At 44.2% G+C, this 13,859-nt stretch overlaps 1 protein-coding gene across 2 annotated transcripts in view; it reads left to right on the top strand.

Annotated features, from left to right (window-relative positions):
* Positions 1 to 13,859, top strand: part of LOC125009153 (phosphodiesterase 4D interacting protein) — a 101,527-nt gene that overhangs the window by 38,010 nt on the left and 49,658 nt on the right. For both annotated transcript variants that reach the window (XM_047586853.1, XM_047586852.1), the window contains exon 4: positions 11,643 to 11,753. In XM_047586853.1, coding sequence (XP_047442809.1) covers positions 11,643 to 11,753 — 111 coding nt within the window. The remainder of the gene's footprint in view (positions 1 to 11,642; positions 11,754 to 13,859) is intronic.

Here is a 13,859-nt window from a genome sequence, read left to right as displayed (position 1 = left end):
GGGCCAGCAGTCAGCGAACACATGCGGGGCCTGATAAATGTTTGTGGAGGAAACCTTTCTGCCAGGCCTCGCTGTCCCCGAGCCAACGCTGAGGCCGACCGCTAAGAATAAGATTCTTTTTATTGTCGGCGCATAAAATATCAGTCAGGCCTGAAAAGAAGTAGAAACCCAGTGAATCATTTTCAGGATCGCTCACGTTTGTCACGATGTCTCCTCCGGTATCAGAACCAGAAAACTTCACTAATGCTTGAAGGAAACTGTCTGCGTCCTCGGGGGGAGCAGATCAGATCAGACTGTCACAGCGCCACCTGGTGGACGCAGAAATGTGACGGCGTCAGGTAAACGAAACGCTGCCAGAAAAGCCTGAAACAGACAAACCTGCTCAGACGTTTCATGACTTCTTTTTATTCGAATGTTGCACGAGATATTTATGATGCTGAAGGTGCTGCAGCTCAGGAAAACACACGCAGAGAAGAAGAAAAACACTAGAAACGACAAATGAGACGTTTCCAGGAAACGATGAAAAGACACAAACCTGCTCACGTGGTTTTTTGACGTTTGCTCCTCGTCAGTTTTTGTTGGAAAGAACTTTTAAATGTTAACTTCAGATCAAATAAAGTGACGAGCTCCACGGTTCATTTACACATCGACGTGTTTCCATTCGTGACTCATGTTTTGCTAAATTAACCAGGACAGTTTCTTAATTTGTTCTGGAGTCGTGTGTTTTTTTCTACTAACGTGACTTTTCTGCTTCGTTCTGATTTATTTTTTCTCAATGTATGAAACTTTAAAGGATCTGTTTCTGCAGACAGACTGGGCGACACCACCTCTATGTGTTGTGTGTGTTGGTGTTTCTCTTTGCGTGTCGTTTGCTGCAGGTTGTGTTGTCCTGTAGAGTCCTGAGCTGTTGCTTTCACATCTTTATTTCGTTCAGACAAAGTTCTGACTCTGAGAATTCAACGCCACCTTCTCACAAACGGTTTTGTGATTTGTTATAAAAGCTGGATTGTGGGAAATAACCAGATGAAAGTGGAGCATCAGCAGAGAGTGTGGTCACTGGTATTTATAGTCAGACTCTCAGAAACAACGCTATAATCTCAAAGATGATGATGATCTTTACTTACTTTCCCTCTCGTCCGTTCCAAACTGAACCGAAAGCCTAAAATAAAACCTAATCCAGCGGCTGCAGACGACGTTTAGCTCGAGTCACGTCACGTCAAAATGTTGGCGACGGGTCAAACTTCACCCAGAGGACACCAGGAAGGTTAATGGACACGTGTCTCAGGCGTGTTTATTATGAGTGGACTCCATTAGGACGAGATGGATCCTCTGAGAGACTCTGAACCCGTGGGTGATGGATGGATGTGAGCTGCAGTGGGTTTGATGCTGTGAGAGGAGAGGGAGGAAGGGAGGAAGGGAGAGAAGAGGACGAGGTCTGGGAGCCTAAACTCATGGCGTCATTCTGGCTCAAGCAGGAAAAAGAATTTTCCAAATTATGAACAAGTTAAATGTTGAGCTGTGACGTCTGGAAACAGACGGATTCAATCAAAGTGCATTTTAGCGCAGATACGTCCGCATACTTTTGCTCAGTCTCATTTTCTTTCTGCAGGTTCGTGTTCAGGTGATTTCAGTATTACATCATAATAACGTTCAACCAGATTTCTATGGTTAAACTGGTTAAACTGGTTAATCTGGTTAAACCAACAAGTGAATAAAACAACAGTTATTATCCTTTGATACTAGAACTAGCTCCGCTCTTATGCTTATGAATAAATATCGTTATTTCCAATGGAATTCATTTGGTCAGAAACATTTTTCATAGTTTGTCATTTTTAGCCTCTTAAAACCTGACTTTTATCCCACGGTTGTTGTTAATGATGCAGGAAGACATGTGTGTCTCACACGTCCTGTTAACAGGTGGACAACATTTAAAGTTCCATTATTATGATTCTAAGGAGCGATTAGTTCAAAATTCCCTAATTTTTGGCAGATGTTATTTTTATATGAGATCCATTTATTTGCTCGATGAGATGTTTTCTAGTTTAAAACAGAATCAACGTGTTTCAGGTTCTGATGTCGACGAGTTTCTGACTGAACCTGAATGAATGAGAGTTCAGAGTCAAATCCTGGACTTTAACTGACACTTTCTACCGTTTCATCGTCCCTGAAGGAGCCTTAAATAAAGTGCTGGCTGCTTTTAACCACCTCCCCATTAAATAATCAATGCAAACCGTCCCGATGTCTAATGCATCGCTTTAAAAATATATTCTGACACACGAGGAAATGATCTCAACGAGTATTTTTATTTTTCGGACTAATCGCTGAATCCACTGGATGTTGCAGAGCTTTCACAGACACATGTGGACGCTCTGGCCCCCAGCTGGACACCACCACCTCCTCCACCTCCTCCACCTCCTCCACCCCTCCTCTGCTGATCTCAGCTCTGCTTTCTACCTCCTCGCCCCCCCTCCTTTCCTCTCCACTCTCGAATGCACCCTCGCTTTTATCTTTTCGCTGACCCCCTCCCCTCCGCTCCCCGTCCCCTCGGTCCCTGGATGAGGTCATTTCCTGACTGGCAGACTCGCGGCGCTCACACCTCTGAATGCAGCAGGATGGAGGGATGAGGGAGAGATGGAGGGAGCGCTGTAAAACAGAGTGTTGGATGTCACATCTGCATCCAGAAAAAGCCGTTTTCTTGGCTCGGGTTTCAGGTTTTTCACAATTAATACGCAAGTGCGCACATGTTGGGGGGAGACGGCGGCGCGTTTGCAGGAGGCCCAGGAATGTGCATGCATGCATACGAAGAGAAACGCCGCGGACGACAGGCTGGAGGCCAGGAAAGCTTGGATACGGGTTCCACTGAGCCGTTGGTTGACGAGGTTTCCTCTTGGCAGCGCGGTCGCCCTCGCAGCCATCAGCAGCTGTGTTTGAGCCCTCGGAGCTGCCTGGAGTCCAGGCCCGGCTCCCCTGCTCCCCTGCTCCTCTCTCTGGGAGTATCAGCCTGCACCATCAGCCTGATTCTCTTTGCTCCAGGCTCCGGCTCCATCCGTCACCCGCCTGCACTCGCTTCCGGGGGTCGGGTATCTCAGACAGAGCCGGGGTCAGGAGGCGAAGAGTCGGTGCCTTAAACATCTGATCCTCATCCGACGTGGAGCGAGCTCCCACTGACCCGCAGTCAGCTCCAGCCTTTTAACGTCCCCGGTCCTGTAAAACCGGACCTGCTCAGCTTGGGTTCCACCTGGCAGAGAGAGATCTTTGTACGTCTGATATAAAACACTGGTTCTGTAACGATGGACGGGCCCTGGCCTTGATTAGCCCCAGAAGGCCTTTCAGTCAGGCAGCAGGGATTAATGACCCAACCTGTCCCGTATTAGATAGACTATTTATGAGTCCCCACCCGACCAAACACATGACATCAGTGGAGGTTTTGACTGAAATAGACGCTTTGCTCCACACACGCTGTGGTAGCTGTAACCTTTTTAGCTTCTGACCGACCAGGAATAGAAGCCGTGTTTCCACCGCGGAGGCCGAGCCGAGCCGAGCCGGGCCAAACCCGAGCCTCGTCATATTTACTCCTTATTTTTATATGATTTCCCAGATTTAAAACCAGAGGCTTCACGTCCAAATGTTTGACAAGTGAAAGTTCACGACGGGTGCCACCGGGCTGCAAGTTTATTCCAACGGTTCCACTTTTATTTTCATGGCTGGATTTTGCCAGATTTTTATTTATTTTCCCCAAACATCATTAACTCGTTTCGACAGAAGATGCTACATGTCTGATTAAGTCTAAAGTAAAAATAATCACAGTCATGAAGAGGCCAGAACCAGAGGTGTGTTAAAAGAAAGTAGCCGGGCAGCTGGAAGTGGAACAGACCTGATCTGAAAACCTAAGCTGACTTCATTAACTGTGAAGGAGGTTGTAAACTCCAGATTCGAAGCAGATTTCGTTTTCTTAAGAAGCCACAGAAGGAAACATCCCAAACCCCTGCGTGTGATTTCCACCTCAGAGCTCTACGCAGATGAAACGGAGGCTTTTTTTCTGGTTATTTATGTCACAGCTTCCTCCCAAACAGCCTCTGATGTGATTTCATTCAGAACCCCGGGTCAGGGTTTGCTCGAGCTTCGGTTTCATGCGGACGACGGCTGCGTTTGATCCTGCGGAGACGTGGAGGAGAAGGAGGTGAGCGATCGGGGCCGAGGCTCCGGCCTCGGAGCGTCTGGACCCAGCTTCATGCCTCTTCATGTTCTCCTGGCATCATTAAAGCCAAGCAGCGGCGGCGCTGCGAGTAAATAGCCGTGGAAAGGCGGAGGGCAGCCAGGGTTTGAGCCTCCGCCGCAGGCTGCAGCGCGACCGACCTGACCTCATCTGGACGCACAACACTCGCGCTCCGTCCGCGCTCCGCACATTACAAACAGGCCTGGAAAATAAACCTTAATAATTAATACGTGCGCGCGTTGAATGAGGTTAAACTTAATGTATTTTCTGTCTTGGAGTATAAATATGATGGAAAAGTCATGAAGCGGCCTCCGCGTTGAACCCAACCCATCCATCCATCCACGGTCACAGACGCCCGACGGGAGGCTGGCTCCGAGCTGCCACCTCCTCCGCTCACGCAGCTGCTGCCTCCACATCTGGGACGGATTGGATCACATGCACAGAGATGCAACTAATGCACCTTCAGAGAGAGGAGCGCACAAAGCCGCTCTGGAGCACCACGGTCACACAAAGGCCCCAGAGAGCAGGTTTAAACCCGGATGTCCTCATATGGGGACATTAGGTTTTGGTTTGTTGCAGCTTAGAGGCAAAATATTCTTATATTCAGTCAAATCATCTCGTATTAAGAAAAAACAAATCTGTAAACAGGTTCATTTTTTTCTGCTCGACAAAAATTCTTAAAATAAGCACAAAGTTCTTGTCTCTGAACAAAATATAAGATGTATTTCTTGGATAAAAGGATTTTTTCCACTTTGCTTTTTGCAGTGTATGTGCTCGTTTGGGGACGCTGGGATTTCATTGTTTCTGCTTTTGCATTAAAATAAAACTATAAAACAGTTTAATATTTTTATTCACGTTTGTGACTTAAATTGTAAAAATAGAGTGAAATAAGTGTCCACATCATTTATTTCAAAAACTACCTCTAGTTAAAAGTTGCTGCTCACATTTTATACCTGTCAGGTCCTAATAATCCCAGATACCTGAAGAGATGAAGAAGCTTTCAGGATAAATGTTTGTGTCTGAGGTTAGAGTCCGGGTGGAACCAGGATGTTTGTGATCGTAGCAAATATTCCAACCTGGACCCTGAGGCTCAGCTCAGGCTGAATGAAGAACCTTCTTATTTCATGCGTGAGTTTCCTCTGAAGGACCCGAGCGTGAAGCTTGGTCTGTGAAGCAGACTTCAGACACAGCATCCATCACCCAGCTGTGGAGAGGACAGCTGGACGGATACACAGGCGTTTTTATTTTTCTCCCAGTGTCAGCAAAGTTGTGTAAAACATTGCAGCTACTAGAGGAGTTTGATCTGTTTCCATTGGTTCCAGAAAACGTGTGTGTGTGTGTGTGTGTGTGGGGGGGTATAGATCACCTGTTTGAGTTCCTGCACAGAGAAGAGGAGGAGCCTCATGTAAAAACCAGGAGGAAGCAACAGGACTTTAATGAAACTTACTAAAAATTAATGAGAGGAGCAGCAAAAGTCTGAAAGATGAACAGAATATGACAAAGATAGAATCTAGAAACAAAAAGACGTAAACTCAGGACCTCCCACGCCGTCGCTTCCTCCAAACAAACCACCGACAAACTCGAATCCTGCAGAGATTCAACATTTGATCCGACGTAAATGTCCATGTAATCTGCATTAACAACCTCCAGCTGCATCATGTTTGTCTGCAGACTCGTATCAGCCTGTAGCTCATTACTCTGTGTCTCTTATCATCTTATCCACCTCCTCCTCCTCCTCCTCCTCCTCTTCCTCCTCCTTCTCTCTTTAAGTTTCCTGCTCCGTGGATTTTCCTCATGAATGAATCTCGAACGCTGAACTCTTCCCAAACCGTTTTGTCCGTCGTTATGAGGAAATAAATCCGGTTCCATCTCAGAAAAATAAACCTTTTTCTTTTACGCGCTCGTTAAACTTCTTTTTTTTTTTGAGAACAGAAGCTGCCGTCTCTGCCTTGTTAATCTATTTTAAGAGGAAAGTGTAATGTAATCTACTGGCTGGAATATTTGCAGTGAACCTGGGTTCTAGCTGCAGCCTGTGTGGTCACAGTTAATGTGACTGCGCTCGCTAATAGCAGCTCTGTGACCTCTGACGGCTGCAGCGCCGCTTTAATGAGAGCTGGAGTCTGTCACAGCGTTTTATTAAACACGTATCCAGTAAAATATAGGAAAATAAGAAGAGGAATCACATGAGTGTGATAATTGAAAAGGGTTTAACGTTTGGATGCACGTAGAGAGAGAGGTTAGTTTATATCAGGGGAACAGAGATGCTCACACACAAAAAAAAAGTAATTTATGTAGAAATGTTCTCCAGCTTCAGAGACGACGTCACATCATGTAGAGTTTAAAAGATGGAGCCTGATGGATCCTTCTCTGCTGGACGCACTTTAGAAAAAACACACGACAGGACGAAGTCTGGAAACAACTTCAAGTTCCTGCTCATGATGCTTTTCTGAAAAACCAGCGCGAGTTATGAAATCTGGGATGAATTTACTGCACGATCACACGTTTCCTTCAGTTCACCTTTAGATGTACAATCATGTTAGCAGCAAAAGAAAAGGGTTTAGTTTTAGAAGGAAGAAGGAAAAAAAATATAAAAATCACAGTTTGCATTATTCACTTTAACTCTCTTGAGTCTCTGCATATAAATATCCCACACATGCTGCTGTTAAAGCCAGAGGACGTTACTGAGAAAGACAAACTCAAATATCTGATAATTATAGTAAAAAGATTCTGATAAGTTTCTCTTTATATAATAGTCGTGTTTATTCTGATGCAAACTACACCAATAAAACTATGATCTGTTATGTACAAAAAATATAAATTAATTCATTTAAATAAAAAGTCTAGTTTCCTTTGCAATATTTTTTTTTTCCTGCAGCTGTAATTTATTTCTCTAAAATATTTTATTTTATTTTATTTATATTCTTGATTCTTTGATTGGACATAATAATAATAATAATAATAATGATAATGATGATGATGATAATAATAATAATAATAATAATAATAATAATAATAATAATGCTTATTATTATTATTGTTATTTTCCATGACCCACATTTTATACTTCAGGATATTTGGAATCAAGGCTGAATTTCTTCCTCTTCATCTGCAGGTGATTTTTCTTTGTCATGGGTTTTATATATATATATTTAAGCATTTAATCTTAATCTAAAAAAACAATCTTAAATTGAAGATTTAAATTTAAGTTCGGATACATTTTATAATGAATTCAAATAAAGAGTTTATAATTAAAATAAATTCTCTAAAAATAGTAAATATTCATTAAGTTGATGTTTTGCTGCCTGAATAAATTATATAAACGTAAACATAATTTAAACGTGAGGTTTTTCCTGCAGAGCAACGATGATGGAATGAAACCAAATAAAGAAAGTTTGATATTTTTCTGCTTCGCTGACAGATGTGAGAACTTTATGAGAAGCAGATTTGATTTGATTCAGAAACATCCAGAGAACTCACGTGTTCTTCCGTGGGTTTGTATTTGTTCTGAGAGCGTTGCTGCGTTTTCTCTCCTGTCTTCATGTGGACGTGTCTCTGTTTGTCTCACAGGGAACATGTTAGTCTGGGCTCAGACACGTTCAGGACTCGGATCCAGGTTTAGGCTGATGTTGGACGTTTCCACAGGCCTGGCTGCCTTTAATTCAGTCTGAGGACATTCTGATTATGTTTCAGTTCAGCTTTAGAGTAAATGTACTTCTTATAAATGTGAGTTTCCACCTCGAGCGTATTCTTTATGTCAGCGTCCAAATTAAGGCTAAACATGTCCAAATTATCACCTCCTGCTCGGTCAGACGTCAGGTTTTCGGGGGTAAAGTGTCAGATTGTTGCAGCGCTGCTCTTTAATCCTCACACAATCATCCTGCTTTTATAAATTAACCTTGAAGGTTGGATTTTCTTTCATTTCAACCAAACATGCAACAAAAACAGAGCGGGTTAAGCATGTGATGAAAGCCGGAGACGTGATGAAAAGCCTTAATGCGCGTCAGGGCCGAACACGGGTCACTTTATAGCTCCCAAACATGGCCGCCGCGCTGTTTATGCAGCCGCTGTTTATTCGGCGCGGCCGCGCGGACGCGTCCCGGCGCTGGACGGAGGACGAGCCGCGGCGCCGACCTGCAGGTGTTAGCGCTGAGTCTAATTAGCTCCTGGGGATATTTTTAGTGGCTCTCTTGATGATTTAATTAGGTTTACAAATTATATATTTTTTTCTTTTTTTAAACCGCCGTGTCCGTCGTGAACCGTGTCAGCACAATAAACACAATCAGACGCCCTCCCCCCTCCATCCTCCCCCCTCCTCCCCCTCCTCCCTGCAGGACTCGGTTTGGGGCTTGGCACCACCAGAGAGCAGGGCTGGAAAATGTCGAGCTAGCTGGCATCAAGGAGCTCCTGTTACCGGTGAAAAAAAAAAACGGGGGGGAAAACTCCCAACGTTCTGCCAATCCAGAGTTAACACACAAGCTCTCATGCAAACTGCTAATTACGCTGCAGAGCAGAGACGGATCCCGAAGCTTTCAGGGGGCTGGGGGGGGTGAGGTGAGGTGGGAGGGGGGGTAAACTGTTATGGTCGACTCCTGCCACCCATGGCAACAAAACAGCTTCTAAAGACGCGTGTGAACAGACGGAGAAAATGTGGAAAAGCGAGAAACGTTTAACGCGACTTGTCTGTTGTTGCCTTAATTCTTTCTGAGTCTAATATACAGGAATCCTGTAATAATACTAATAATACTAATAATAAAAATACTACTACGGCTCAGTGGGGTAGAAGTTACAGCAGCGTGAGTCTGGAAAAACGCCCCCTCCCTCCCTCCCTGCCTCAGTCTTCTTCTTCTTCTTCTTCTTCTTTGGTGTTGGATTATGCTGCGATGTTGGAAAAGTCCTGCACAGTTGGGATGATTTCATTCTAAAGGGTCGGTAGCGTTTCTAATAAACTCAGCTTCTCTCAGCGTGACCTCTGGATGAGACGATGCTGAGGCCACGTCACGTTTTCTGCATCATGTTTAGACAAAACCAGTGACAAACCGCTCATCTTCTTCTTCTTCTTCTTCTTCTTCTTCTTCTTCTTCTTCTTCTTCCTGGTTACTGACAAAGAGCTCAAACATCAAACCATTTATTTCTCAGCGCTTTACGTCCGACACCGAGCTTCACGTATTCGTCTGGTTCGTTCCTGCTCTTCCGGTCGCTCTGAGTTTCTCTCTGGGCCTGATGTGCTGACAGGCTCTTATGCATGAAGTAATATCTAGAATAAAGCCAGCGGTGTTAATCAGGGGGGTCTGGTCCTCAATGAGAGGATCTGATGCTCTGGGCTCAACTTGTTCTCGGTGCAGCTCCAGCGTTTTATTATATTATATTATATTATAGTGTGTGATGATGGTAGGACATGTGCAGTGAGTATGTAGGAGGTGTTTTTGTAATTTACTGTTTCATCTGCCAACGGGACCCGAGATGGAAACGATCCGTACGTCTGTAATGTCTCGTATTTACGCTCATTAATATGAACTTATTTTAATGATAAGTGAATCAACATGTAACTGGACGCAGCTGAATAAATGAGGATTAAACTGATGAAGTTTTCAGTCGGGTTTTGTTGGATGTGAACTGATGAGACCTTCTGATGAACTGTGCTGTGTAGTTTCTTCTGACGTTTTCTTGCTAAAACAGAATAATAATAATAATAAGGTGAATGATTTAAAACAAGTAAAGAGGCTCTGTGAAGCAACGTGGGGCAAATACTTCAACTCGTTAAAAAGCTCCTGAAGGTTTTTAGTTTAATGTGGAAACCGACGTGTCTCTGATGCTTCTTTATTTATTTCTGTTCATTTAGTTTTATTACTGTTAGTTTTAGTTTTAGTCTATTTGTTAACAAAATGTCTCTTTGATTCATTGTATCAGCCTTGTATGAAAGTATCGTTTGTGTCTTTTATTTATTCTCTTTTATTACTTAGTGTTTTATTTTTTTATCCTCATTAATTCAGCCTGTTTGTCTGTAGGAGCATCACAACCAGAGAGGAGAGAAAAAAAAAGATTGAGTGAATTCATTAAAGTCTGGAAGTCAAAGTATAATTCAGATAAAAACGAGTCTATGAGGAGAATGAACAGAGTGAAGGTTTTAATGCATCTATGTCACATTTCCACCTAAATCTAAACAGAGACGAGACGTCCTGCACCTTTGTTTGTCCCAGTTTATTCACATTTTGTCTTTTCTTATTTATTCCAATGATCTTTAAAACAAAGACTCGGTTGAATAGACTGAAGCATCATCCTTAAAGCGACGGTGCTGGATTAGAGTCGTGTGTTTCCAGTAACTCGCTCTGTGTTTCCTGCTTTAATCCTGTTGTAGTTTGACGTGTCGTGCGTCTCCTCTTCATGCCTGGTGTGATCTCTGTGGTCTCCCTCCTCATTCCTCTGTGACAGCCGCAGGGCGCCGGCTTCTTTAAACAGCTGCTGGGTCTCTGCAGGTCCCGGCTGCTCTGAGCTGCTCTGAGCTGCTCTGAGCTGCTCTGGTGGAGCGTCAGCGCCGCCCGGTGCTCACAGACGCTCTGGTTTCACTCCGGCTTCCTGCAGGTGGCGAGAGTGGAAATTCTTTAAATGAGAAAGATGCTTCTTCCTCAGTGACGCGTGCAACAAGTTTGGATTCTTTTAGTTTAGTTTCCTGCATCTACAGAGTTTCTGCTTCTCATCCCTCTACATACGACATTGATCTAAATCTATTATTAAGCTCAAAGCAGCTGAGAGCTCCACCGGTCTGAGTGGGTAAGAGGAGACCCCCACCCCCACCCCCGGCCACAGTTGTCCCCTGGAGGCCTCCATCTTTATCTTTATCACGTTATAAGATGGAAACAGTGTCTGTGTCTTGTGTGTTATTTAGCTTTTCCGTCGTCTTTTTAGTGTCAGTTCATCGATGCTCTCGTGTCTTTAGAGTCGACGTCAGGACGAGTTTGGTTCCAAAACCTCCTGCAGCGTCTGTGTTTGTGGTTTTATGACGTTTAGGTTCTTTTAGTTGAAGCTCAAGTGAAGCTAACGACGTCCGTCTCGTCTTCACTGTCGACTGACTTTTAGAAAAACTCTTCTGCTGCAGCTCCACACACATCAACACGCTCTCTGTCCGCTCTCAGATTCTTGGCATGTCTTCCTCATGGTAAAAAAGGAAACTTCCCCTCGGCCCCCCTCCCTCCCAGCTCCCATAACCCCCCCTCCTGCTGGTCTGAGTGCCATCCCTGACCCTCCTGTATCAGGAGCTCAGTGTGTTGATGTGTGACGGAGCAGAGAGCTGGATACTTTCACTCTTCAGTGTCCGGCCCTGACGTTGGCCCACGTACTATGTTGTTCTAAATGGGGGGCCGCCGTGCCCCCTGCCTTAGAGCCGCCACCTGTAGCCATGTCTAACTCCGGTTGTCGCACCATCTCACAGCATCTGAACGACCTGAAGAAGGAGAACTTCAGCCTGAAGCTGAGGATCTACTTCCTGGAGGAGAAGATCCAGCAGAAGTTTGAGGAGAGCAGCGACGACGTCCACAGGAGGGTGAGTCCCTGAAAAGACGGCCGTGTTTTCATGCACTCGCCGTGTTTTCATGCACTCGCCGTGTTTTCATGCACTCGCCGTGTTTTCATGCACTCGCCGTGTTTTCATGCACTCGCCGTGTTTGAGCTGCAGGTTTGTGTTTGAGCTGCAGGTTTGTGTTTGAGCTGCAGGTTTGTGTTTGAGCTGCAGGTTTGTGTTTGAGCTGCAGGTTTGTGTTTGACAGTAACTCGTGCAGACGGCCGCTCACTGAAGCTGCCAGTCAGGAGCTCAGAGACTCTGCAGCTGTCTCATGAGCAGGGAGGTAAAGTCCTGAATGGAACCGAGTTCATTTACTCAAACACGTTCACAGTTTCCTGCTTTTTAACCTGTTTCTACTTTTCAAATACAGGTTTAATATTCAATATAACACACTGACGTCTTACTGTGCGCACCGATGCATCAGCGTCCAGTGGTTCATTAAGGCTTCAACTATAGGTCGACTCATTTATTCTCTCAGTAGTTGATACTTCAGGTAAACTCTTAATCAAAGGCTAAATCCACTCGTGTGCATTTTAAATCAGTTCATAATTTCTTTTTTGCCACTTTAACATCTTCTTTAACAGAAATAATGCAAATATTATCATTTTATTCCTCCAGATTTATCTAAGAAAACGAGCTGCGACTTTTCAAATAGAAATGAACATCAAACATGATAAAAATGATCCAATCTTTCTGCTTTAGAATGAACCAGTGTTCAGTTCTGGCTGCTCGTGTTAATGTTTGAGTTGTTAGTGGCTCCGTCAAAGAAAAACATTTCTCCTCCAAACTTCCCACATTGTTTTACTTTAAACACGTTCGGCTCAACTCCATTAATGTTTCCTCTCTGGGCCCCGACGCACGGATACAGCAGCTACAGCACTGAAAGGCTTCATACCAGAGGGGAGGGGGGGGGTTTAAAAAATAAAATAACTGAGCTCAGCTCGGATTTGGAAGGTTAAGACTCTGGACTCGACTGGAGACACGATGACTCGAATGAGCTGATACTTGTTCATGTCACGTTTTCAGTTTGAATATGAAATATAAAATAAATGTCTGTGGCACTGATTGGATGACGAACCTGTCAATCACCCTTTCTACCTCCCTGTGTTTTGGAGGAACCCCCACCATAAATATGGTTCTAAAACAGAATAAATGAAGTGAATGTTAAGTTAATCAGTAAAAAGATTAAAAGGCCAGAAACGTCTGCACTGATTGTACGTCGCCTTCAGCCTCTCAGTTCCTCCAGATTCAACCAAACCCGGAAGGAGCTGCTTTCTGGTCTATAAATAATAATTAATATTACTGATACTTTTTAAACAGGCTGGATAAACTGGCCAATAACATTACTTGACAGTTACTGATATCTTATATTTTCTCGTTATTAAGCCCGGATTCTGCAGGAATGTGACTTAACTCCGTCTATTACAGGACTTGAGTTGAGACTTGTGTATATGGGACTTGATCCCATCTCTGCTTCCCACTGTTCACACTGTATTTTGCAAATTTGAACACAAGTATCGTCCTCTGCAAGAGTGACTGGTTTACTGTTAACTCATAAAATCTCTTTTCTTAAAGGACTTTAAAGGAGAAGATGTGTTTCTATCATGATCACATGCAGATGAGAACATTAATCTTCTTCGTTCATCTCCTCATTTTATTTGACCTGAATAAAAAACGATTCAGATTCAGTTCCCTTTGCTCAACGCTGCACAACGAAACGTGGTTAAAGTAAAGTAACCTGCAGGAAAAACTAAAACTTCTGCAGAGAGGATATATGTTCTAACCCCCCCACACACTGTGTGACCGTGACCCACATTGTGTTTGCTGTTGTTGCGTGTTTGCTCTGCTGTGACCTCACGTGCAGAGTACAGTCGCTCGCAGCCAGACTCTGAGGTACAAACAGCTGCAGCCGTGTTGTGTGTCAGTGACCTGAGCTGTGGTTGATGCGCAGTAAAACTAAATCAGATCCTCAGATACCTGCACGCGAGCACCGAGCTCTGGGCCAAGTCTGAGCCGGCTCAGTCCGGCCTGAAGCCGCTTCCAGAGCCAGAGGATAAAAGTGGAGGTGTTGCTGGGTGCAGGGTTAAA

The sequence above is a fragment of the Mugil cephalus genome, chromosome 6 (assembly GCF_022458985.1).
Source record: "Mugil cephalus isolate CIBA_MC_2020 chromosome 6, CIBA_Mcephalus_1.1, whole genome shotgun sequence".
Taxonomy (NCBI): domain Eukaryota; kingdom Metazoa; phylum Chordata; class Actinopteri; order Mugiliformes; family Mugilidae; genus Mugil; species Mugil cephalus.
The sequence above is the reverse complement of the archived record's forward strand: the minus strand, read 5'-3'. Positions and strand labels throughout refer to the sequence as shown.